Source organism: Onychostruthus taczanowskii, unplaced genomic scaffold, assembly GCF_017590055.1.
Source record: "Onychostruthus taczanowskii isolate IOZ18803 unplaced genomic scaffold, ASM1759005v1 scaffold9, whole genome shotgun sequence".
Taxonomy (NCBI): Eukaryota; Metazoa; Chordata; class Aves; order Passeriformes; family Passeridae; genus Onychostruthus; species Onychostruthus taczanowskii.
The window spans coordinates 13454355-13478584 of NW_024506993.1; the positions used below are offsets into that span (position 1 = coordinate 13454355).

At 38.9% G+C, this 24230-nt stretch overlaps 1 protein-coding gene across 1 annotated transcript in view; it reads right to left on the reverse strand.

The window, feature by feature from the left end:
* The window catches only part of CACNA2D3 (calcium voltage-gated channel auxiliary subunit alpha2delta 3), a 408036-nt gene that overhangs the window by 258034 nt on the left and 125772 nt on the right, over window positions 1–24230 (reverse strand). Inside the window, exon 4 of the mRNA XM_041425790.1 lies at window positions 14302–14361. Coding sequence (XP_041281724.1) covers window positions 14302–14361 — 60 coding nt within the window. The remainder of the gene's footprint in view (window positions 1–14301; window positions 14362–24230) is intronic.

Here is a 24230-nt window from a genome sequence, read left to right on the forward strand (position 1 = left end):
ACACAGAGGGAAAGCAGGAAGATGAGCTGAATATCTGTGTTGGGAGAGGATGGATGGGAGGAACAATGCTGAAACATTACAGGGTGGGAGAAAGAAAGCTCACCCATGGATGGAGGAAGAGCCACCAAGGCTGAACTGCATTCAGTCCAGCCAGTCCCCAAGTGCAACTGTACTGCCTTTGAGTTAAAGTGAAAGCAAACAACAAGTAAAACCTGCATTTCCAGGAGTTCAAGCAGTCCTTGATTAAAACCTCTCTGTCTCCACTTTGTGTCATGCAATGCACTCTTTCTAAAGAATCTCCCTGGCTCTTTGGCCTTGACGATAATCTCACCTCTCAGTTTTGTCTTCTCACACACACAAGGAAAACAGGAAGATGAGAAGAAAATCTGTGTTGTTCTATTTCTCCACAAGCCAAACAAACCCTGCTCACGAGCAACACTGGTGCTGCCTGAATGTAGAAAGGTCAAGGACTGGAAATTATTTGGAAGAAATACACAGCAAAGTATGTATCAAGGAATTACTTTTTTCTTTTCTTTTTCTTTTTTTTTTTTTTAAGGCATTTCATTGGTCAAGGACTGGGAATTATTTGGAAGAAATGCACAGCAAAGTATGTATCAAGGAACTACTTTATTCTTTTTTTTTTTTTTTAAGGCATTTCATTTATATATGGGGTTAATTATGGATACTCTTAGGGCTGCTGTTTTAAGGAGTTCAGTGCAGAAATTAAATCAAAAATGAAAAAATATTTTGGTGTTCAAGTGGTTTTATAGTACATGCTACACATCCTTATTCTCTGAATTTCAATTAATCTTTAAGAATTTTCTTATTCTGTAACCTGTAATAGATCCCAATGCATGTAGGTCCCATAAAATCTGCAGAAAATTGCTATTCTAAGAGATGAAACAGAGTAGGGAAGGGGAGAGGATATAGAAATTGAATAATTTCTCGTAACACTAGCATTTTGTATTTCACCTCCTTAATACGCCTTTTCATATTATTGACATTTGACATGTAGTTAAAAAAGCCTGGAAATTTAGGTCTTCCTAGGAGAAAAATAATAATTTGAGTTTTAGGGCGCTACCTCAATAGATACCTACCTGTATGAGGATTTCAGTGAAAATGAGGGAAATTTTCAAAAGGCAATGTGGGATTTGCCCCTTTACTGAGAGTTTTGCACTTTGAACATCTCCACCCCGTCATTAATCTGTGGCACCAAAGCCATTAGACTTGGCTGGACTGTTAACTTCCCAAGTGCTTGCAGGAAACAACTGTTTCCCCAGCTGCTAAATGAGTGCATTAGATGATGTGACACTTTTACACTTGTGAAGGGGAGAGCCAGGGGGGTCTGAAGTGTTGCTGGGCCCTCTGGGGCAGGTCCTGTGCGGGATGTGAGCAGCCAGGGCTGCGTGCGCTACAGCCCAGACTGCGCTCAGCGGCCGGGCAGTGGGGATGGGTCAGGGCAGACAGACATAAGTCAGATATGGAGACCCCAGACCAGTTTGCTTCCCACAGCAGGTGCCAGCCTGTCTGCCCAGCCCTCTCTGCTGCTGCCAAGGGGGCAGAATTTGAAGCAGGAGAGGGGGGGAATTGAGGAGGGGAGTGACTGAAAGGAGGAGGAGACCATGGAGAGCAGTTCAGCACTGTGCAAGGGCAGCAAGGCCACTGGGCTGGGCAGAAAGGCTTGGAAAGACCTCACAGCCTCCAAAACCTCCCACAGCTTTTCAGAACCTCAGAGGGCCTCTGACCAGACCATTTTACCTCATCACAATTCCATACACCCTGTCAAAAAAAGAAAAATAATCACAAATCCAACGTGAGTTTCCACATGCCATAAAAATTGCACCAAATCTCCTGAGCTTGCTGTCAACCAGCTGGGACTTTGCCATCCCTGTACCCAAAACCTCCATGGTCCATTCCAACACAGCACATCCCCCTCCACCCATCTCTTCTTCGCTGCAGAATTCTGGTTTGCATATGATGCTGAAAGCTCTTGAGCTGACTTTGTCAGCAGCAGCTTCACACAGCACTGAATATCCATTAAACCTTTCACTAATATCTCTGATTGGCACCTTTTGGATGCACAGCAATATTTCTCTGAACACATTCTCCTCATTTCAAAAAGTTAACTGGACACAGAATAAGACTGAAAATAGTTTGGTATTTTTTTTACATCTCAATTGAATAGTCTGAAAGCTTTAGCTAAACAGCTGATGGTTTAAATCTGAAATCTAAAATGCAAGAAAAGTGATATTAAATAAAATTATTGTTATTTAATTTTTTTTATTCTTCTTTTTTAATGAATCACAAACAAAACACTTATTTAAATTTGGTGTGCATGATTTTTCAAGGAAAAGAACATCCCTTTTTTCCCGTGGGCAAGTGCATCTTCTAATCTTTTCTTTCATGCACTTAATCATTGAGCTTTGTTGAGCAAAACCCATGGCCTGATCTTAGACATGGTCTTTCACTAGGAGGTGTTTTGGGGTATTTTTTAAGGAGTACATCTCCCACAAAGCATAACCCACAAAACCAGTGATAAAGATGTGCACATCATGCATTATACTTTAGGCTGAATCCCAAAACCTTGAACAAAATTATTAAAGCATAAATACTAAACTACACGTGCATTTAAATGTGCATATTTAATTCATCCTCTCAGTCATGGCCACACATCTATGTGGAGTGCAGAAGGCTGCATTTCTAAGTCTGAAGTTTTTACACATCATAAATTTGTAGAATTCTGAAATCTTCAGTTTTTATATTAAAAAGATCTGAAAGTCATTAACTGTGGCCCTTGACATCGATCTATTGTGTGCTGTGCTGCACGTATTATTCATGGGAAAATAATTGCTTTTGTTTTTCCAATTTTGTTTTTTTTTATAATCTGAGTTTAGAAGTCATCAGTGACTATTTCACAAGGAGAAACTTCCAAGTATGCATTAATTAAACATGCAAGAGTATTTTTATGATTAAAAAACCCCATAGTCCACTGAGTCCAGACAAATCCTGTATATTATGAATTGACAAACCACAACTGATGAAATGATGCATGAAAATAGAGACAGAGGCAAAATAACCTACTTGAACCCAGAAAATTTTCAGACAATAACCATTACCAGGTTTAATTAACTTTAACACAAAAGTGGGGGCTCCTTCTGTTTCAAGTTAATGAAGCTCAACACATGGACAGTACAATTAGAGACAAAAGCATAAGTCTAAAGCAAGTTATATTTCGAGATTGAAATAATGAGCTTGGTATTTTAATTTCACAGTCAGCAATTACACGAGATCCAGAAACAAAGACACAATACAAGCGCTGGAAATGTAAAGGTACAAATGCAGCTGGTTTTCACTCAATAGATTTCTTCTAAGCCAGAGGCAAGAAAATAATTTTTTTTCCTACAATAAGCAGTATGTACAATACCCTGGAAATATTTCGACTATGATCATCTAAGATTTACTCACTTTCATACTGCACAAGTCAGAAACGCGACCTCATCGAGAGCCCTGAACTGCTTAGTGACTCCTATCCTGCCTTTCTCATATATATTCATTAAATCTCTATCTATAATACTGTTATTTCCATTTAAAATGATTGTTGTGTAGCAAAAAAAGCTGCTCTCCCACAAATAAGAATAAGCCTAGATCACTTCCACCCTTTTCAATAATTTGCCTATTCCTAAATACTAGGCTGGAAGAATATATGACCCTTAACTTAATCTCATCACCAAGCACCTTCAAGAAAAAAAAAAAAAAAGCACACAAAAAGAGAAAAGATGGTCTGCCATTTATGTCTCCCATTTATAGTTTATTAAACCTAGAGATAATAGGAAAAAGGTGGAAAAAAGCAGAGAATGTCTGGGCTGTAGTATCAGATATCACTGCTTATTACTGGCTATCTGCCTAGTAATCATAAATCCATTGGGTAATATTCTCAAATCTTTTGCTTTTCAGGTAGGTGTGAGCCAAAAAGAAAAAAAGTTTAATTTTCTATGAAGAGCAGAAAACAGCAAGCACAGCACAACTGGGTACCAGGATGCATAAATATTCCTGATTATGAACCCTTGCACATAAAGCAAACAGGAAGAGTTTGAAGTTAACAGTGTGTACATCATGCAAAAGGTATCTCTGTCCCAAAAGATAGATATCACATAGACTATGAATGAACTGCTCCAATAAATTATATTATTCCTCAGAGAGGAGGAGAGCAATGTTATAAACAGTGACTTCAGAAAAGTGAGAACAATAGGGCATTGAATTTTGTAAGAGTGAATTAAGGATCTTTTTTTTTTTCCTGGAGGAGAGCTCAGTATCATTGACCAATGAGCCTTATAAATAAAAGCATTAACTGCAGCTCTGCCTGTTCCCCTAAGCACCTCAGCATCCCGCACTTTCAACATTCTGTACCTGCATTTAGTTTCTGATAGAAGTACAAGTGCATACAGAATTAAATAGAGGTTTCAAGTAGATTTTTTTAAAAATATACTTTCCAGGGAGCTCAGAAAACACATGATCCTGGCAGAACACACATCTCAGACACATAGCTTTGATGAGAGGCTGAGTGTGCCTTTGTAGAACTTACCAAATCAGAAACCAACAATCCCTGTACATCACCTCCTCCTCGTGCTGTCGAACATGCACTGAATATCCCCGGATAAAGGAAAGCTAAGCCAGAGCAGCATTTTTCAAAACCAATCTTGATAGGATCAAACTCCTCAGATCTGTCACTTGCCTTTGGCATCACTTAAACCAAGGAAAGTCATTTTCTTAAAACATTCTCAGAGACCTTGACAGGACTGGGAAGGTAGGAGTAAGTGTGACTCCCAGTGTGAGCCCTGCTCTAACAGTGCTGAGGGCAGGGCACAGGCACAGGGCTCAGAGCTCTGCTGACCTTGTCTGCTGCACAAAGCTAAAAGCTAATTAAAAAGTAGTTTCAGAAGATGTCAAGCTTTTTCTTTTTTTTTTTTTTTTTTTTTTTTTTTTTCCTGTGAGAGAGGGGTGGCCAGTATTTTCAAGGCCACAAATCTGAACAAAAGAAGACAGAAAATCTGCCTCCTATGAAGCAAATCTCAATGTCAAATTCCTTGTTTGTTATCACCAATATGCCAAACATTAAGCACTGGCAACTCTAACTTCACCTTGTATGTCATTTTTCTGGCTCTTTAGCTTCTTTCTAGGTTAGTTAGAATTGGAAATTGATAGGCCCATAAACATCTACGAGAGACACATTATTAAACACATCATCTCTGTCTGCTCTGACAATGATAAGCCAAGTTCTCTAAGGCTTACAGCAATCTCAAGGAGTGCATGTTTTTCAATAACATTGTGATCTTTTTTCCTCATCTATGCAGCATTTCTCTCTCACTCCTCAAGTGCATACTTGTTTTGCCTGACTTCGCTGAAACCTGTTTTAAAATTTTATTTCAATGTTACTTCTGCTCTCTCCAAAGGTTTTTTTTAAAGCAGTTGAAAATAGTTTCTCCATTTTTGCCTCACTTTGAGCAAAGGTAATGGCTCTTAGAGAGACTTGCAAAAAGATTACTGTCAGTACTCTTGAAACACTTAGATATTAACACTTAACAGCTTTGCCTTTGCACATTATTTGGGTGTTTCTCCTTCTCCAGCCTTCTTCCCTGCACTTCACAGTTCTTCTGACACCTAACCTTTTTCTGCACTGTTTCTGCTTTCTTCTGCATCCTCCACATCCTTCCTTTCACAAAACAAAGTTTGCCTTATTTCATCTGTTTTGCCTACAGGTACACCCCTGCCCAGGGCAGGGCCTGGGGTGGGATCACCTCTTCCCAAAGGACAGTCTGTCTGAAATGCAGGAAAGCCTCCAACTGCTCAAGCTGTGGCACAGCACAGTACACACTGCTCTGACTGGGTGGGAAGGCAAAAACATTGGCTGAATCTACTCTGGTTTGGGCAGTCTTGGAAGGGATGCTGGGCGTTCTGAGAGTAAATTTTTTCGGCGTCTCAGGTAAAGTTCTTGTAAGTTTACCCTTACTCCCAGTTTGATATGACAATTTTCACTCTAATTTTAAGGATGAAGTACTGTTATTGATTTTTCTGCTAAATGTTCATTTTGTACTGTCTCTCTCCTTTTTCTTTTTCTCCCTATTACCTCCTTGAAAATGAACTTATCTGTTTTCATGTGACTGGTTTCTTCTGGTACATCTTTATCCCTTTATCTGAAAAATCCTTGCTCATTCCTCTGTCTGTTCTACTGGAATAAGTTAAAGAATTGCCTTGCAAAAACAATAAATGAAAGAATTCCATGTTGCGAACAACAAACTGTTTCATCATTATTCTAAATAGAATTCCAGTTTTATTTATAAAACCCATGAGTTTGTGTGAATATGCAAGAATCTAAGCTTTAGTTCTTCTAAACATGTCTCTAATACTTACAAGATGCATACAAAGAGCACAAAAAACCCAACCTGGAGGTACTTAATGACTTGAGAATGGGAGAGGAAAAACTGTACAGGTACTATCTGTATGAAAATACTTTCTGTTCCATCTTGTTGGTGCTGTTAGATGTGACCTGTTAGTCTTCTTAGTTTTGGAAAACACATTTCTTTTTTTTCAGAATTGTGCCAGAAAGGAAAAGATCTATGCTGCTGTTCAAATCTATCCTCTGAACAAGGAGAGACACTCAGACTAGAGCCTCTGGGATCCAAAACAACTGCCCCATCCATCAGGTTTTTCTGAGCTAACTCACTAACTCTTCTGCTGAATTGTATTTGCATTTCACATAATACAAATAATTTAATATTCACTAGAGAAGCAACTGGAACAGGTTGCTCATATCCTGAGAGCCCCACCTATGTGATTATGAGCTGTTCTGAAGCAGAAGTTTCTCTTGCTCAGGAAAACCTTTGGGTGTCTCAATGTTTAATCAGAGAAATTGAAATTTTGAAAACACTCATGGGATGATAAAGTTATTTCCTTCTCATTGCTGGTAGCAAGCAAACATAACAAAGGACCACAAATATAAGAGGTAAAAATCTCAGGAAAACAGCATTATCAGCCCAGTCATAGAGTTCTTTGACAACTCCAGGTTTCAGATTTCTGTAATTATTTACAGCAGGTATCACGAGGCAAAAGCACTGTGTCCATATTTGATGGGTAGAACTGAATTTATGGAGTGTTTTCAGCACACACCTCACACACTTCAGTTAGAGACTGCTGCTCTGGGAGAGGCTGGCAAGAGCAAACCCAGAAATGTCTGGAAACTACTCTTGGCTAAAGGGTACCAGGAGGAGAAGTCCTGTAGGTGAAGTGAGAAGAACCAACATCCAGAAACCTGTGCCAGACTTCCTCAGAAGCAGAGAACATTATTTGCAGTAACAAATTCAGCCCAGGGCTGCCAGTTCCTCTGCTGTCAAGCCCTGGGTAGACAGGACAGCTATTGAACCAGACAGGCAGAGAATTACTGCTCTTGTTGGATGGGCCCCTCATATACTGCAGAACCACACCAAAATTACAAAATTGCTGGAAAATCGTCTCTCCTCCATCTCTGCTTCTGAGATAGAGAGTTAAACTCTGCTCTTCTGTGCCCAAAGTCACTGCTTCTCAACAGAAGTTATCAACAAACCAAAACAAAATCACTCTAGTTATTTACATTTCATTTGTTTGTAGTAAGAGAACATAGTTCTTAGCAACATAAATGTGTGGAAGAAGGAAAAGTAATAGAAATTGTCCACTGATCAAAATTATCTTAAAACATCCAAAATAATCAGTCAGTGCTCAAAAACTCCCCAAACTACAAAACTCCAAAGTAAAAAAAAAAAAATAATAATAATAATAAAAATCATTAAGAGATGAGCTAAAATATTGCTAGCCTGGCTTCACAGAACCTTATTTCTCTTTTGCTCTTCACTTGCCACAGAGTCAGAAAGCATAAAAGCTCTGAAATTAAAATAACCAAAAATGTGCATGGCCCCTCTTTCTCTGTACTCCCTTTCTGATACTTAATCCTTGCCATACATGCAGACTGAAGGCCAAGTGGAAGTCCTCCTCTGAAGATTACTTTGTGCATGAATTCTGCTGCATTTTTTAACCAGTTTCATCTGAATTCACTGATGTCTCGATATTTTCATAGCCATTTCAGTTTTCCTCTTGCCAACCTCAACAAATAAACAGGAAAGGGAAGACAATCTAAAATGCTTTCCACTGAAAGGGCTAAAAATCCTAAAATCAATTTGTTGCAGTATTAGAGCAGTTGGGAAGTCCTTAATTTGAGCTCACAGAAACCAATAAGAACAATACAAAACTAAGAACTGCAAGGATGAACATTTATCTCTTTCAGAAAAAAAACAACATGAATTATTTTATGAAAGAAAAAAAAAGGAAATACTAACACCAAATAAAAACTCTAACAGATGCTTTTATGATTGAAATGTGGCTTGCTGAGCCTTGTAGTTCATTAGCTCACCAGGCACTCACATTTATTTCTGTGCACTTTTTTCTTCCTCTCAGCCTTTAAACTGCACTGCAGTCAGGACATTCTGAATTCTGTGCTTACTGTCTTTCCTTGAGCTCCCTTATTTTTTTATCAGTATGGGAAAATTCAAACTATTCAGAATAAGAAGCACACCTCTGCAGGTCCTGGCAGCATTTTGCATCCTAGCTGTGTCCAAACCATGCCTCCAGCTGGATGGGCAAAACCACAGAGACCCTGAGTGTCAGAGAGAGATGGAAACAAACCCCTTGAGAGCAGATCCTGGCTGAGGCACCTTGGGAAAGAGCTCCAGAGGCAGATTTTACAGCTGAATAAACTGTAGTGCTCTGCAACTGCTTCTGCAGGAGCTGTGCAGAAGTTTACAGCTCAGATTTGTGTGAGCTCCCAGGGATCTCTTCCTGCTCTTGCCTTATTGGGAGCTCCAGCTGCAGTGTCCACATCCCACCCAAAGAGAGCTGAGAGCACCTGGGCCTGCAAAATATTTCAAAGTCTAAAAAGGAATTTAGGCTGTTTGCGGGCTTAGAGTTTGGACAGACTGAATTCTGATTTAGAAAATAAGCAGCTTGGATAAATAATCCATGAAGGATGTCAAACTTCAGATGTTGCATTGCTATTTTAAATGCACTTTTCTAAAAGTCACTTCAATTGCTGGCTACAAGTTCTTGAAGTCCAACTGGCTTCCCCTTCCCATTGTGGATGTCCAGGACCTGTCAAGAGCTGACTTCAGACTAGTCAATATTATTCTATTATTCTAACAGCCAAAAAAAATATTAATAGACTGTAAATCTAGTTATCATGTGCCTCATGCAATATTAGTGAAAAAAATAAATCCACAAACAGACTTGTCTGAAGTTCTAATATAAAAGTAATGCATGTGTTATAAGAGGAGTTTCATAAGATTATGTGGAATAGCTGCTCCTAATTATTTTTTTGTCCTTGTATTTTTCAGTACCTGATATCAATGTAATTATCATCTATTTGTTTAAATGTCGCTAAAATCCCTAAACATTTAATAATCCATCTTATAGATTTTTGTCTGGCATCATTATACTAAATAAACATTTAGGTCAGATTTTTTTAAAGTAGCATCAATTTAGGTTGTGATTTTATATCTATATTTAGGCTCTGTATTTAACAGCCAAATTGCAAAATTAGAGAAAGTCAGGCAGCTCCCCTTTAACAATAAACTACTGAGTAATATTAACAGTTGGAGGATTACACCCAGAAGCTGTAAACCACTCAAACTGCACTAATTGTGTTCCTCAGCCCTCTGTTACTATTTGTGCTTTCTCCTAAGCATCTGAAGTCTTTCTTTTTGTAGATTTTAAAAATATGTATGTAAAAGTGCATGGTTCACATGTGTAAACCACTGGAAACCCCTTAACTCTCCATCTGCTGATTTCACAAGATTTTTTATGTAGCCAACACACATAGTCTGAGAGTAAGGATGTGATTTCTCAAGGACATGAAATGCAATTTGGAGTTAACAGACAGCAAAATCTGGCAGACAGGTACCTAACTCTGGTATAGTTTTGCAAACCTTTTCCTTAAGGCTCAGCCATATGTTATAGATCTTAGGAAAAGGAATAATGAAAAACAGCCTTACACCAGTATTCCTTTTTTATCCCACTAAATTAACTTTAAGAGTATTCTTAAAAGAAACTAATCTTTTCCAAAAAACTGTTTGATTAATCCTCTTCTAGTCTTCAGGCATAAAACTGAAATAAGGTCAACCACCTTAACACATTGGCACTTGAATTTCTCCGATCTTATGCAGGAAGTAAAACTACAACAATCAGAAACATAAAATCTGGTAATTCTGGTACATCGACTGTGCTCCAGCTTTGATTCTAGCAGAGAGAAATAACCTTGCTTTTTTATCACCACATCACACACACGCAGAGAAAACTCAGCAGGAATGTAAAGCACATGCACTAATGAACTTAATTAACACACAGAAAATAAAAGAACTACCCTGCAGATGTGTATTTGTAGTGAAATCAGTCAGCAAATGAACAAGTAGTCATGACAAAATTTTATATTACTTCCTCCTGTCACTGGGGTCAGAAGTACGAAAACAGGGTGGGAACTAAGTTATTATAAATCTTTCTTCTAAAATTAAGGGGCTTTTTCATTTGTTTGTAAGAAGCACAAGTTATTATTACTGCTGCATTGAGTAAAGCCCAGCACCAGCCCCACCGCTGAGCACCCTCTCCCTGAGATTGTAGGAGCCCAGAAAGAGCCCAGCCCTGCCAGAGGGATCCTGCCCTGGCTCTGTGCTGGTTTGTGTGCACAGAGCTGGGTTAAGGTGGCACAGGTGACACTGGTGACAGTGAGCAGAGGGCTCAGCAGCCACCCCAGTCCTGTGACTGCAGGCTCAGGGTGCTTCACCACCCATGGCAGGAGGGCAGCAGCTGCCTGTCACTTTGGTGCATCCTCACCCTTCAAAGGTCCAGTTTGGCAGAGGTTTGAAGACGTGAGGTTTAGGGGCTCTCTCCTTCCACCAGTGTGGTTGAATCAGCTGCATATGCAACAAATTCTTAGGTACCTGTCAGGTCCACGGAAGAGTTTTCCACTTCAGAGCCTCTTCCAGGGGACTGAACACCAAACCCACCAGTGTTTCTGTGAACCATAACAAGGCAGTTCACAGCTTAGGAAACACACCCCCAAGCACTGAGGTAGTAAAAGATCAAGAGGCCAAATTTCAGTTACCAATAATTATAAATAATTTGAGTTTTGTTTTAATAGATCATCTCCTAGCAGAAGATGATGCTCTCTTTATTATCTTTCTCCAAATTATTTTCTCTAGTAAACAGCCAAGCCAAGAAAAATAAAGGATGACAGTAGAATCACTTCAAAACCTGCAAGAGCCAATATTCTTGTCCTCTTGCTGGGTATATGAGAATGGCTGTTGACCTCTATGCTGGGGGTTTTTCGATTATGTTAAAGTGACAAAATCAAGGGAATTGATTCATTTTAAACAAAGGTGAGCACAGAGACTTTCCCATATGAATGAAGCAATTCTTTACACCTGTGAATATATTGTGGCAGGGCAGCTTGCTGTAGTAATACAAATGGTAATTTATTTTACATCCCCAAATGCATTAGGCAAGACTAAAGAAATTCCACTTATAAACTTGAAAATAATATTTAGCAATACAGAATAACTTGCACCCATACCCATGAGGTAAGAAAACCCTGGACTGAGACTCAAATATAAGTAGCATTTAGATGGCTATTTCCTTATAACCTCACATCCCTAACAGGAAAAAAAAATAATCTCCCAAACCCCAAATATTGCAAGGTAAAACTTTAAGGTCTGCTCTCACTGATTCATAGTTTGGCCATTACTCAAACATGCAATGTATAATGCTGATGAGTTAAACATCACATCACCCATTTTGATTTATTCCTTTCAATTCTCTGGGAATTTTATTTATGTTTATAACGACAAGGTCAGTGGTGCCAATAGATTCAATCCAGGGATAGACAGTTGAGTGCTTAGACCATTACACAGAATTACAGTGTATTGATTAGAATACTTATGGAATAACTAAGGACAAAACTAATAATGTTACTAAGAAAAATGCCCAGAAGGGATCAGGTTTAGTCCAACCAAGTAATACAGTTTCAGCATTGCTGAAGAGAAAACCAGCAGTCTAAAAGGTGAACTCTTACAGTTATTATTTTCTTTAAGTTGGTGCTCTTCTACAGTCAATAAAAATATTAATATTCTTTTATTTCTCCCTGCTATCATTTTTATATACTAAAACAATATTATCTATGCTGTCCTCAAGACACAGAAGACCAAATCCACCACAGTGTTTCTGTGAACCATAACAAGGCAGTTCACATCTTACAAAACACACTCACAAGCACAGAGCTAGTAAAAGACCAGGAGGTCAAATTTCAGTTAACAATAATTATAAATTATTTGATTTTTTTTTTTTTTGATAGAACATCTCCCAGCAGAAGATGTTAGCCTCTTTATTATCATTCTCCAAAGCAAGCAAACCACTTTCTTTATGTGCTTTCTGAATTTCCAGAGTATCTGAGCACAAAGAGCACAGGCTGGTGCTGTATCACATATCACTAATTCAAAGCATTTAATCCTGTCTTCCACACGTCTGCCAAAGCAATACAAATGCCAAGAAATTCCTCTTTGAGAGCAGAATTGTATACACTGTACATTGTATAAGCCTTCTGTCCCCTTGCACTTGAACGTACACTATCAAATCATCGTGGCCATTCCTTTCTATTGAGCAGATGGTATTATGAGATTTTTGATAAAGAACAACAATCACCCAGGAAGGGTTGCAAAGGGGTCGCTGAAACCAAGATTAACAATTGATTAGCTTTAATGGACCGTGACAGTAATAAACAACAGAGCTCCACACAAAGATTTGATTGTCCTGTTAATGCTGCTGACACAAATGGCTTTTAACTGGCTTCCTGAAAGTGTTAATATCGCCAGAGCCCCGGCAAATGAAGGACTTTGTCAAAGTGAGACCTGTCCTGCAGTGAAGAAGCATTTACTACAGCCCTCTAAAACATCTTCTATAAAGTGTGTTTCTGATTTATTCAGACAATAGTTCCTATTTCTCCAAGGCTTAAAGTTCAACAAAATGAAATGCAGTACACCTCTGCAAGGCTGGAGTATAATAGAACTCTAAAGCATTTGAATAGAGAACTCAGCACTCCTCAAATATACAACAATAATGTGAATGATCCTTTTCAGTGGGCTCATTTTATCCTTACTCCAGCCTGGGCTGACAGATCTCAGTATCACAGCCTTCTAAACTCAATTTTTTTTTGCTTGGTCCTGATAAGTTGACTCTATTTTTCTTCCTTTCTGCACAGAAATCAGTAATTTGCATCATATATTCATTAAAATAAAGTGGTTTGTGATTACTGGAAATAACCATGGCAAAATCTGAAAACAAAACAGATCTGTTTATTTCTTGGATACACGTATGGGAAAATGTGTATGGAAAAGGTCTCTGTTTCCTTTAATTCTTTGAGCCCAAAATTTAAATAGACTTATGGTGAATATTCACAGAAGGTTTTAAAATTAAAGCTAGGTAGAGGCAAAGTAGACAAAACTCCACCTAACCTGTGATTCAAGAAACCACGGATCTAGGAATTCAATTAAAGGTAAGGAGGTATTTACTCAACTAAGCAATGAGTAAGACTTTCTGCTAAACTTTTAATGTCAGGTTAAATAACTCAGTTTCTAAAATCAACCTTTTTTTAAAAAACGAAATTATGTGTCTTATTCAGGAAAAGGTTTTTGCTTTAAACATTTTTAGCTGTGAGCTGCCACTGTGCTGCTCCCTCCCGTGCTATTCCTAGAGGCAGCACACAGCAGTGGTGCAGCTCTGAGGGCTCCTAGGAAAGAGAAACCAGGGTCTGCTCCAGACACAGATCCAAGCACAAACCACTTGCACAAATCAAGGTCATGCTAATCCCATCCCTGTGGTTCCCACCCCAGCTGCAAACTCGAGTCTCTGCAGAGCAGCTCCTCACCAGCCCACTGCAGCGACACAACACGAGGCTAATTGCTGGGTTTAAAAATGTGATCTGCACAGATATGCAAGGGAATTTAAATGAAATCTCTGAAAGAGTAAAAGCCACCTGCTTGGTGTTCCAACACACAAGCACTAAGTACATAACCTGTCAAAATACTGAGCCAGCCTTCAATAATTCCATATTCTGTAATCAGCATCCTTCTATTACTCACATGCTTGGCTTTCTACAGCAGCTCTTCAAGAAAGCTATTGTATAAACCATTAGATATACTCTGATGATAAACATTTAAGAAAGTAATTATTTCCTACCTGTAAGTCAGCATCAAATTCATGTTTCAGGTAAGCATCTTCTGCAGCTTCAACAAGACGCTGGAAAAAAAAAAAAGTGTTTTTGAAATAATAGATAGCAACTTTAAAACCCCGTATAAAAACAGAGATTTTTTGCACATTGTGCAATTTATCTGCTCTCATACTTCACTGAATAAAAATAAATTAATCAGATTTTTAAAAAGAAATAAAGGACCAAGTTTTTAAAATCCTCAGTACCCACTGTTGGTGGTACAAAATTCTAAAAACAGCTCACCTATTAATAAATAAATTTAAAAGTCTCTTTTTTCACCAGTGCTCAGCTTTCTGTAGCTCCCATTCTGAAATAATTTTTGAGAGAACAAAAATAAAGTTGATTTCACATGGACTTTATTTTGCAAGTAGGAGTCCTTTTCAAATCTTCCTTAACAGTAGGTAGGAGGAATTCCCCAATAATGCACTTGCTTTCAAGAAACTGACATAAAAATGAATTTCTAAATTACACATCAACTACAAATGATAAGAAAAATATAGACTAGGTTTGTTTACTGAGCAGACTGAAATACTACATTAATGTGGTACATTATCACAAGATTTTTCTGCAATTACAGAAGTAACATTTACTGAATGGCAGCAATTCAGTAGTATTTTTGCCCTCTTAACAATATCCAGAACTCCTTGTAGTAGTTATTTTTCCTCACCATTATCATCTGACAGTAAAAAAAACACGGTTGCACCAAAACAGAGCTACCTGAACCATTTAATTCATAGAGGGGTTTTCTGCAGATATTCAATTGGGAAATGACATTATACCCTTTCTAAGGTTTAACTCAGCGTTCCTTATAGCTCAGTATATTTCAGCCATGGCAGAAGCTCCTTCTAGTTTTCATTTAATCCACCTGAACTTTCATATATGCACAAGCCAAAATCAAACAAAGAATACTCTGTGTCTTTTATTTTCTTTGCTCTATCAGACACTGGTACACATGGATATTTTCACATATTTTACATCACAAAGCGAGGTCCAGACTCTCATTAACAATACGCAGAGTGGGCAGCCACGCAAACATTTTTTTCTCCCTTTTCATAATAGTTTGCACATTTATCAAGCCTTTGGATATAAATCAAAATGAAATCAGAATTCATATTGATTGCTATACAGTTTGAGCTATAATGGAAACTGAACCAAGAAAAATATTTCTGGTTGCCAATGCAGAACAAATGGTTGAGCAGAACGCTGACAGTGTGAGCAGAGCCCGGCGGCTGCAGGGAGGGGTTGTGCTCGCTGGCTCCGCGGAGCAGCAGCGAGTCCCAGCCTTGCTCTGCTGCTGCATCCCATTCCCAGCTGCCCCATCCCATTTCCAGCTGCCCCATCCCATTCCCAGCTACCCCATCCCATTCCCAGCTGCCCCAACCCATCTTCTCGCCGCCCCATCCCATCTCCATCCCATCTCCTTGTTGCCCCATCCCATCCCCCCTCTGCTCCATCCCATCCACAGCTTCCCCATCTCATCTCTCCCTTCCCCATCCCACCCCCAGCTGCCCCATCCCATCTCCCACTCACCCACAACCTGTACCAGCCCCAAAAACCCTGGGGCTCTGCTGGGCTCCTGCCCCCTCCCTGCACACCCCGTGGGGAGGCTCTCCAGACTTTTCTTTGGTGCAGAATCACAATCTCAAACGTACAGTTAAAAGCTGGAAATACTCCTGATGCCTCAGCTGATACAGAGAAGCAAAGGTCACCTTCGCAGAGCCCCGTGCTGGGAGTAGCTCCCTGACATTTGACTGGTTCCAGCTCTGAACATCCTGCCCCGTGAAAACCCAGCTGGTCACAGCAAACCCATTTGACCCAAACTGGAACTGAACTGGGTCCAGCACTGGGCAAATCAAGCCAGAACTGAACTGGCAAAATGTCTGAGCTCACCTTCCTACTTACAGGGGTTAAAGAACCCAAAAATAACAATGCATCCCAACCTGCTGCAGGAGGGGGAGCTGGGGGAAAACATTTTGAATGGAACTGTGAGCTTCTGTGCCATGGTTCCCACTAATGATGTACTATCTGAACAGTACCAAGAACAGACTTTGCAATGTGAAACATTAATGAACATGCATTTGAGCCACAGATTTTTGTCTTTGGAATCTAAAAAGGGAAATAACACAAATTTTCTCCTCTGAGGGGGAAGCCTTATAGCAACTGAAATAAATCCATACATGTTTGAACATTCTCAGAAGCCCATCCTTAATCAGCTTGCTAGTGACCTGCTAAAACAATTTTACAAATACAACCCTCATTTTTCAAACATGAAAAAGGCCTTTTATGTAAAATAGGTACTCTAATTCCATGCATTACCTTTATTTTCCTCTATTATAAAGGCATAGGTGTATCACTACTCTGTGCTCACCTGATACAAAAGTTCATGACTAATGAGTTTGAGAGTAAAAAAGTGAAAGGATCAAAAACATTCTTCATACAGAAAGGAATACATGGAAAAGGAAACCATGCTTTTCTTTTTGTGCTGAAATACTTACTTAATCATCAAAAGAAAAATTATTATAGTATTTCATGAGATACCAGTGATATTAGGTATCAGTACCTAGCGGGCTAGAAAAATAATTCATGGCTTCTTATATAGTTTGTATTGATCCCAATGTGTTTCAATTACATTTTTGCCTCAGTGAAATAAATTTAAACTAAGATTTATCCCCACATATAAGAAATAACTAGAGAAGCATAAGATGGGCAATAGTAGAAACATCTGGTAACAAGGGCAGCTCAGAAATGAAAAGTACTGCATGTTATTTTATTGAATTATTCATTAAGATTTCAGTTGTTACTTTTTTTTTTTTTTTTAATGTACATTTCAGCCACATTCTCTACAAGAAACTCAAAGACAAAGAAGTAAAGTGTCTACTGACAGGAATTTTTCCTTGAAGCTGTAGAAGCAAATAAGTAAGCACATTTTGTGCTTTGCCCTTACAAAACTAAATACAAAAATTAAACTTTTGGTACATGGAATGAAAAAAATACAAGCATATGCTGCACTTTCTATGTGTCAGTCCTTAACCACAGTTTGCTTTAAGTATCTCAACACCATTATGAAGGAAACCATGAGAAATCTGGGAGAGCTACAGAAAAGCAAAGCCAATAATAAGTCCAATTCCACAAAATGACATATCAGTGGATATACACAAATTATATTGGAATGAAAAAATTGAACGCAAATGTTTCATGGGGTTTTGTTGTGTTTTGTGGGGGGGGTGGGGGGGGAGAGGGGCGTGGGGGGCTTGGTTGAATTTTTTTTTTAAAAAGGGTCCCCAAAGGGATGAAGAACAATGGAAGAAATTCCTTCACACTCTGCAGGCAAAACCATAAAAACCACATGTAATACTGCAACTTTTTTATACAGAAGCAAAAGACCCCTTTTAAAAATATTTTACTTTCTGAGCAGTTATCTAGCAATGAGTCTCAACATTAGCATGATTAGCAATTTTAGCTTAATAGTTTATAATGACACTCTTAATAGAAATGCCAATATATTTTCATTTGAGTAATCATACTCTCAAATCCTTGCTGGAGCAAGTAAATGCTTCCCAAGCTGTGGTTATCCTGAAGGGAACTGTGAGTTATCTGCATGTACTTACATGGGAAGAATTATGAACACAGAGTGAGAATTGGTACTCACACCATTCAAGGGTGTTTTCAGAAAAATTTAGCCTTAAATGTGGAAAAGTGTCTGTGTGCACATAAACAGGCAGGTCAAGGGCAGAACAATCTTTAGATAAAGCAATCAGAGTGTTCTAAGGCACAGCTCAATTGGGAGAGGGGCGTGGGGGGCTTGGTTGAATTTTTTTTAAAAAGGGTCCCCAAAGGGATGAAGAACAATGGAAGAAATTCCTTCACACTCTGCAGGCAAAACCATAAAAACCACATGTAATACTGCAACTTTTTTATACAGAAGCAAAAGACCCCTTTTAAAAATATTTTACTTTCTGAGCAGTTATCTAGCAATGAGTCTCAACATTAGCATGATTAGCAATTTTAGCTTAATAGTTTATAATGACACTCTTAATAGAAATGCCAATATATTTTCATTTGAGTAATCATACTCTCAAATCCTTGCTGGAGCAAGTAAATGCTTCCCAAGCTGTGGTTATCCTGAAGGGAACTGTGAGTTATCTGCATGTACTTACATGGGAAGAATTATGAACACAGAGTGAGAATTGGTACTCACACCATTCAAGGGTGTTTTCAGAAAAATTTAGCCTTAAATGTGGAAAAGTGTCTGTGTGCACATAAACAGGCAGGTCAAGGGCAGAACAATCTTTAGATAAAGCAATCAGAGTGTTCTAAGGCACAGCTCAATTGAGGTTCCCCCAGCTAATGAGCTAATCCTCAGAACTTTCCCAACACACATAAACATGAGAAAGATGAACTGCCTGACCCAGAATATCACAATGCAACGTGGGTAAAAACAGAGCACGAAGCAGGAGATGAATAAATAACATAATCACAAAAAACCTCAAAATGGTCACCAAAACATAAGCTCAGTGTTTTATGTATTCAGTGGTACTGATGTTATAAATAACACAGAAAACCTTGAGAGGTGAAAAATAAACGTTTGTTACCTGGCAGTAATTTTTTAAAAAAATAAATCACTGAGCTATCTCTCAAGTTACCTAACAAGGTAATTTCCTTGACAAATGAGATTCTAATTTCAGTGAACTGATATTTCCAGATAAATTCTTTCAAGTTACATTGCTATAGATAGAGCAAAGAAAAAGTGAAATAGAATGGATGAAGTGCAAGAAGAATCCAAGAAAAAGTAAGAGGGAAAAGGAACAGAAATGCAGAGGAAAGTTGAAAATAAAAGCTGCAAATAACAATTTCAAGGAAAAAAAAAACATCAGACAAACATCCAGAGGGTAGGGTGGTTATTTTAGCTTCTGAGATGCTTTCTCTTTTCATGTACTTTTTAAGGGTTTCAGATTACTTCTCAATGATTTTCCTTCATTAGAATCCCATTTTGAAGTTAGATTAAATAAATTCATAAGCGTAACCAAATTTGAAACAGTTTCTGAACTCCTGAACTGTGGAGGGTTACTAATCTTTATCCATGAATGCTGACAGAAGTTATGCCCTTCTCTCTTTTTGGCTATGAAATCTTAAAAAAACTGTATTTCATCATTTCCTTTTTATTTTTCTAAGATGAACCAACTGCAACACAGAAAACCAGAAATGCTTCTCAAAATTGTTCTACTCAAAACCAAACTGCTAGAAATCAAAAAAAGCATAGAAGACGGCTCAAATTAAATTATAACTAGTATCAGCTAGGTACTGGTATCATCTAAGTCCATAACATAAATAGTTTCTATTCCATAATAACAATTTAATAACATTTCTTTAACAAAATGCACAGGCATATCACAGTCATTAGAGAAGTATAGACAAACCTGTAGGTTGCTCTTGTATTCTAGCATCAAATACATTCAGCCAACAGCAAAAAACAGCCCTGAAAAACTTTCTCATTATTGCCTATGGCATCAGATCTGTGTGAGGTTCCTAAAAACATGAATATAACTTTGATGTTGAGTTGAGATGTGTTTTGGAAGAAAAAATAATAACAATCATCTATGTAATTTAACAGGTATGTCTCTCTGACTCCTGTATATGGAATTCTAAGCAAGATTTCTATCTTAATCAAATGCAATAAACTTTGTTGAGAAAACCAGCAGATAACAAAAAGGAAAACCTATGCCTGTTTTTAAAACCTTATTTCTTTCATATCTTGTAGCAAGGTTTATAGTACATTACCAGCCAAAAACCGGTAGCATTCTGTGTGCTGAAACATGAGTTTTCTGTGTGAGAAAATACTTACAACTACCAGTGGTTACCCTTCTTCAGGCAAAATATTCAGTGCAATTTTAATAGCCTTACTATTGATTTGCATGTCTAATTTCCAATCAAAATTTACAGCAATTGAGCAGTGAATATGCCAAAAATATTTCCTAAAGTGCTGCCAGATAACTATTTAAACATAGTTCAGCAGTTGAAAGTATTCCTGGGAGAGAAACAAGATTGGGTTTCCATCATCAGAGCAATTTTCCTCCCTGGCTTCCCCGTGAGAAGCCTACACTGCATGTGGGAGCACTCAGCAATAGATCACTGAACTTTGAGAACATTACCCAGGTACCTTCCTGTGACGTCCCCATTTTGGGGTTCATTTCAGATGTGAAAAAGGGGTTTTTCTCTCCAGGAAATCTGTAAGGCTGCAGGTGCTTTGAAAACTTCTACAAAGGTGGGGCTGTTTTGAGACAGAACAAGATTTATTAACATTAAGTGAGCTTAGGTAATATTCTGGCATGGTGCTGATTCTGCTGCAGGTCCTCCTGAGTTCCCTCAGTGTTCTGGGGTTTGCTCCTTTCACAGCTCATTTAGTGGACAAGGTAAAGTAGCCAGGAGAGATTTTGATGTTGCTCCTCAGTCTCACTTTAATATCCCATGCCCAAACCCAGCATCATATCAGACAGCAATGAATGCTCCGAGGAGCAAACAGGTCTCCCAATCTCAATGTTTTATCACAAAAAGCTTTGCAGTGTTTGCCATAGCACACAGAGGAGCATCAGACACGGATGCTGACCTTGGAGGAATATTTGCTCCCTGCAGAGCAAGGACAGCAGCCTGGCAGCGTGGCTGATTCAGTCCTTGAGCTGGGCACACACAAACACACACAGAAGGTTTCCTCTTTCCAGAAAGCCTAGCAGTGTATTTTATACCCCAGATCGTTTTTCTCATCTGTGTGGTATTTCTAGGGAATTTTAGCACTAAAATTGCTGTTGCTGTGACTAAGATGCACCAAAAATTATTTAGTGCCTGTTACCTTGCTATTCAAATTCCCAGTGCTTGGGGCTTAAGACAGATATCAATCTTGCAACTGATGCCATACACAAACTGCCTGCTCTGTGACTGCTATCAAATTCCAGCCAGACAATGCTCAGCCACGCTAAGTGCAGCAAAGCACAATCAAAGCAGAAATTATAAATAAAGGATAAAAATAAATTAAAAGCTTAGCATATGCAATTATTGCAAATAACTTCAATTATCCACTTATATTCATTCAAAACTGGCAGATATTCAGGTTGATTGTTGTTAGAGTGCTAGCTGGTTTTTTGAAGCAACAAGACTTCAGCTTGGCACCGTGCTGGACAAAACAGAAACGAAACTACAAGTGGATTAAAGTACGAGAAATTCACACATTGCATAACAGTGGCTAAGACAATCCTGGAGTAATTAGATGCATTTCTACTTAACTAGGCCGACACTATATTTAATTATGGCATCTGGAGATTGCCAGGGCACTGAAGGAAGACTCCATATGAAGAAGATAACACATTTTTCTTGTACCAAGTTCTTCAGTGCTCAGAGGCTGCACAAACCCAATATAACAGATATAAAATATGCAGATTATCAACTGTGTTCCTACCATGTTATTATGTCTAGCACAGAGCAGAATGAGGTGCTAAATAGGTTTTTATTCCATACTTTTAATTCCATATGTCCCAGACATCAAGGAATCAGTTCAGCTGCAGACACAACTTAGAGCTGTTCCAGGGACATTTAAAATGTGATTTGCCTGGCTGGGTGGGGTACAGCAACTGTCAGCTCCTTCAGCCACCTCTCCTGCCTCAGGGCCAGAATTTTGCACCAGCCACACATCCAACCAAGGTTGTGTAATTCCCTGGCAATACCTTTATTCATCCTTTTCACTTCACTGGCAATACGGCAATACAATATGCAAAGTTTTCCTTTCAATGAGTAATTCACAACCAGTGCATTTTACTCTTCCACATACATTAAAAAATTTAACCAAAATGTTACTTTGTAAAACACCTTCCAAAAGCAAGGGAAGTAGGTCTGTGTATGAGTCCACAGACTCACCTGTTTACATACCTTTAAATATTGTCAATGCTAACCTGTGAGCATCATTATGATCTTTTTTCCCTTCTCCTATATTGAAACCACTAGATTAAAACATCTGATTTATTAATTTTTTCACACATTTAGGGTGCCACAGGTCATAATCTTTACCTGACTGTCACAACTGCTCCCCTGCTTGGATAATGCCAGACTGTCTTTTCTGCATTTGAGGAGGTGAGGATATACATGGCTGAGCAAAACCAGCACCCCCTCAGATCTGAGAGCTCTCAGCACCACTGCTGCATGCTTGGCAGGTCTTGCTTGAGAAAGATTTGGGATAACTGTTTTAATGCTAATGCTTTTAATGCAAAATCCTTTGGTAAAACTTACCTCACCTAACCTCATCTATTTCAAAGTTAATCATCTCTCCACTGAAGTTTCCTAAACATCCTTCGTATGTAGAGACCGAAAACTCCAAAGGTGCTGCATGTTCCATTCTAAAATAGCTCATAAGACCTTTGGAACTTTTCCTTCACTCTTTTCTTCACTAGGTGTTTAACTTCATATGATTGAAACTAAGGGAGATGAATCCCACACCATATGTGCAACACAAATGAGCTACAGAGAAATGGAAATATACCCATGTTCACTCAACAGGAGAAAGGACACTTGAAGCAACACTTTGTCCTGCCAGCAGTCCTGGGACAAGTCAAGGTGTTTCTGTTCTGTTTACATTTAGAAGCACCAAGTGAAATCAATTGTCTTTGCTTTGTTCCCTCACTCAGCTTTTTCCTCACCTCTGCACTAAGGCTCAGTCCCCCCAGGTTAATTCAAATTCAACTTGCAATTTGTGGTCTACTTCAACCAAACCAGTCATGATATACTGCCCTCCTTTCAGTTTCCAACCAGATTACTGTCACAGAACAGCAGAAAAAAACCCTTAAGATTTATTAATGCAACCAAAGGTCAGTTCCAGAGTTTGCAGGGACTGACTTCCATTGTCTAGCCCAGCACTCGATCACAAGGCACAGAGCCTTGTCTTCGCTTTCAAGCCAAGCAATGCAATGTCCACTGGACTGGTTTTTAATTCTCACAGGGTCAGGATGTCAGTTGCCAACAGATTAACTGAAAGGGAAAGTTTTTAAAAACTGAAAGGAAAACCAAACACCAAGTTTTCAATTAAAAATTTCCCAGCTTCTTCTTGCAAGTAGAATTCTCTAAGAAAGATATTGAGGCAAATAGAACATTATTGTGAAGATGTGAAGAAGGCAGCTGGCATCCATTTCTAAATGCATCAGTAGTGGATTTTGCAAGCACTCACCAAAGACTTAGAAATCCAGTGTTACATCTCAAGTTAAACAGGCATGGATTCATCACTGGAATGTACCAAATTCTGCCTTCAAGCACAGTCATGGCTTAGTCCTGTTCTTTCCCTTACTGAGCACAGACCTAGACCTACTCCTGTTTCTTTCCTACTCCACTCTCCATACCCTGAGCTCATTAATACTAAATTAGGTGACCCAAACTCCACTGTTGAAGTTTTTTCTTCTGCATAACAGCTTTGGTGTGCACACTGTCAAGCATGTTCATGACCAGTCTTTTCTAGGTCCCTACCAATTCCTCCCTCTGGTGACTTCCATTTCCAATTTTCCCTGTTCCCTTTGCACTCTCATTAAGCACATCTAGAATATATTGTGCTAGCATAGTCTAATTCTGTCACCTTTGTCTCTTTAGACCATCTCATCATTCTCCAGTCTCCGCTCTCCTTGTGGCAGTACCTTCCTCAGCCTCTGCTAAACCCACCACAGACCCCCTTCGCTGCTGACCCTCCCGTTTTCCAGTGCCCTAAGGCGAGCACAGAGAGATGAGAACTCTCTCCTGGGTCCAGAGGGCACATGGGTGCACTGACAGTGCCTCAGCAGAGAAAGCCACTCTTTCCTCTGCCTGCTGCTGCCTAAGCAATGAGAAAGTAACGATCCAGCTGGGGGAAAATCTTGTTCAACCCTGTACAGAAAAT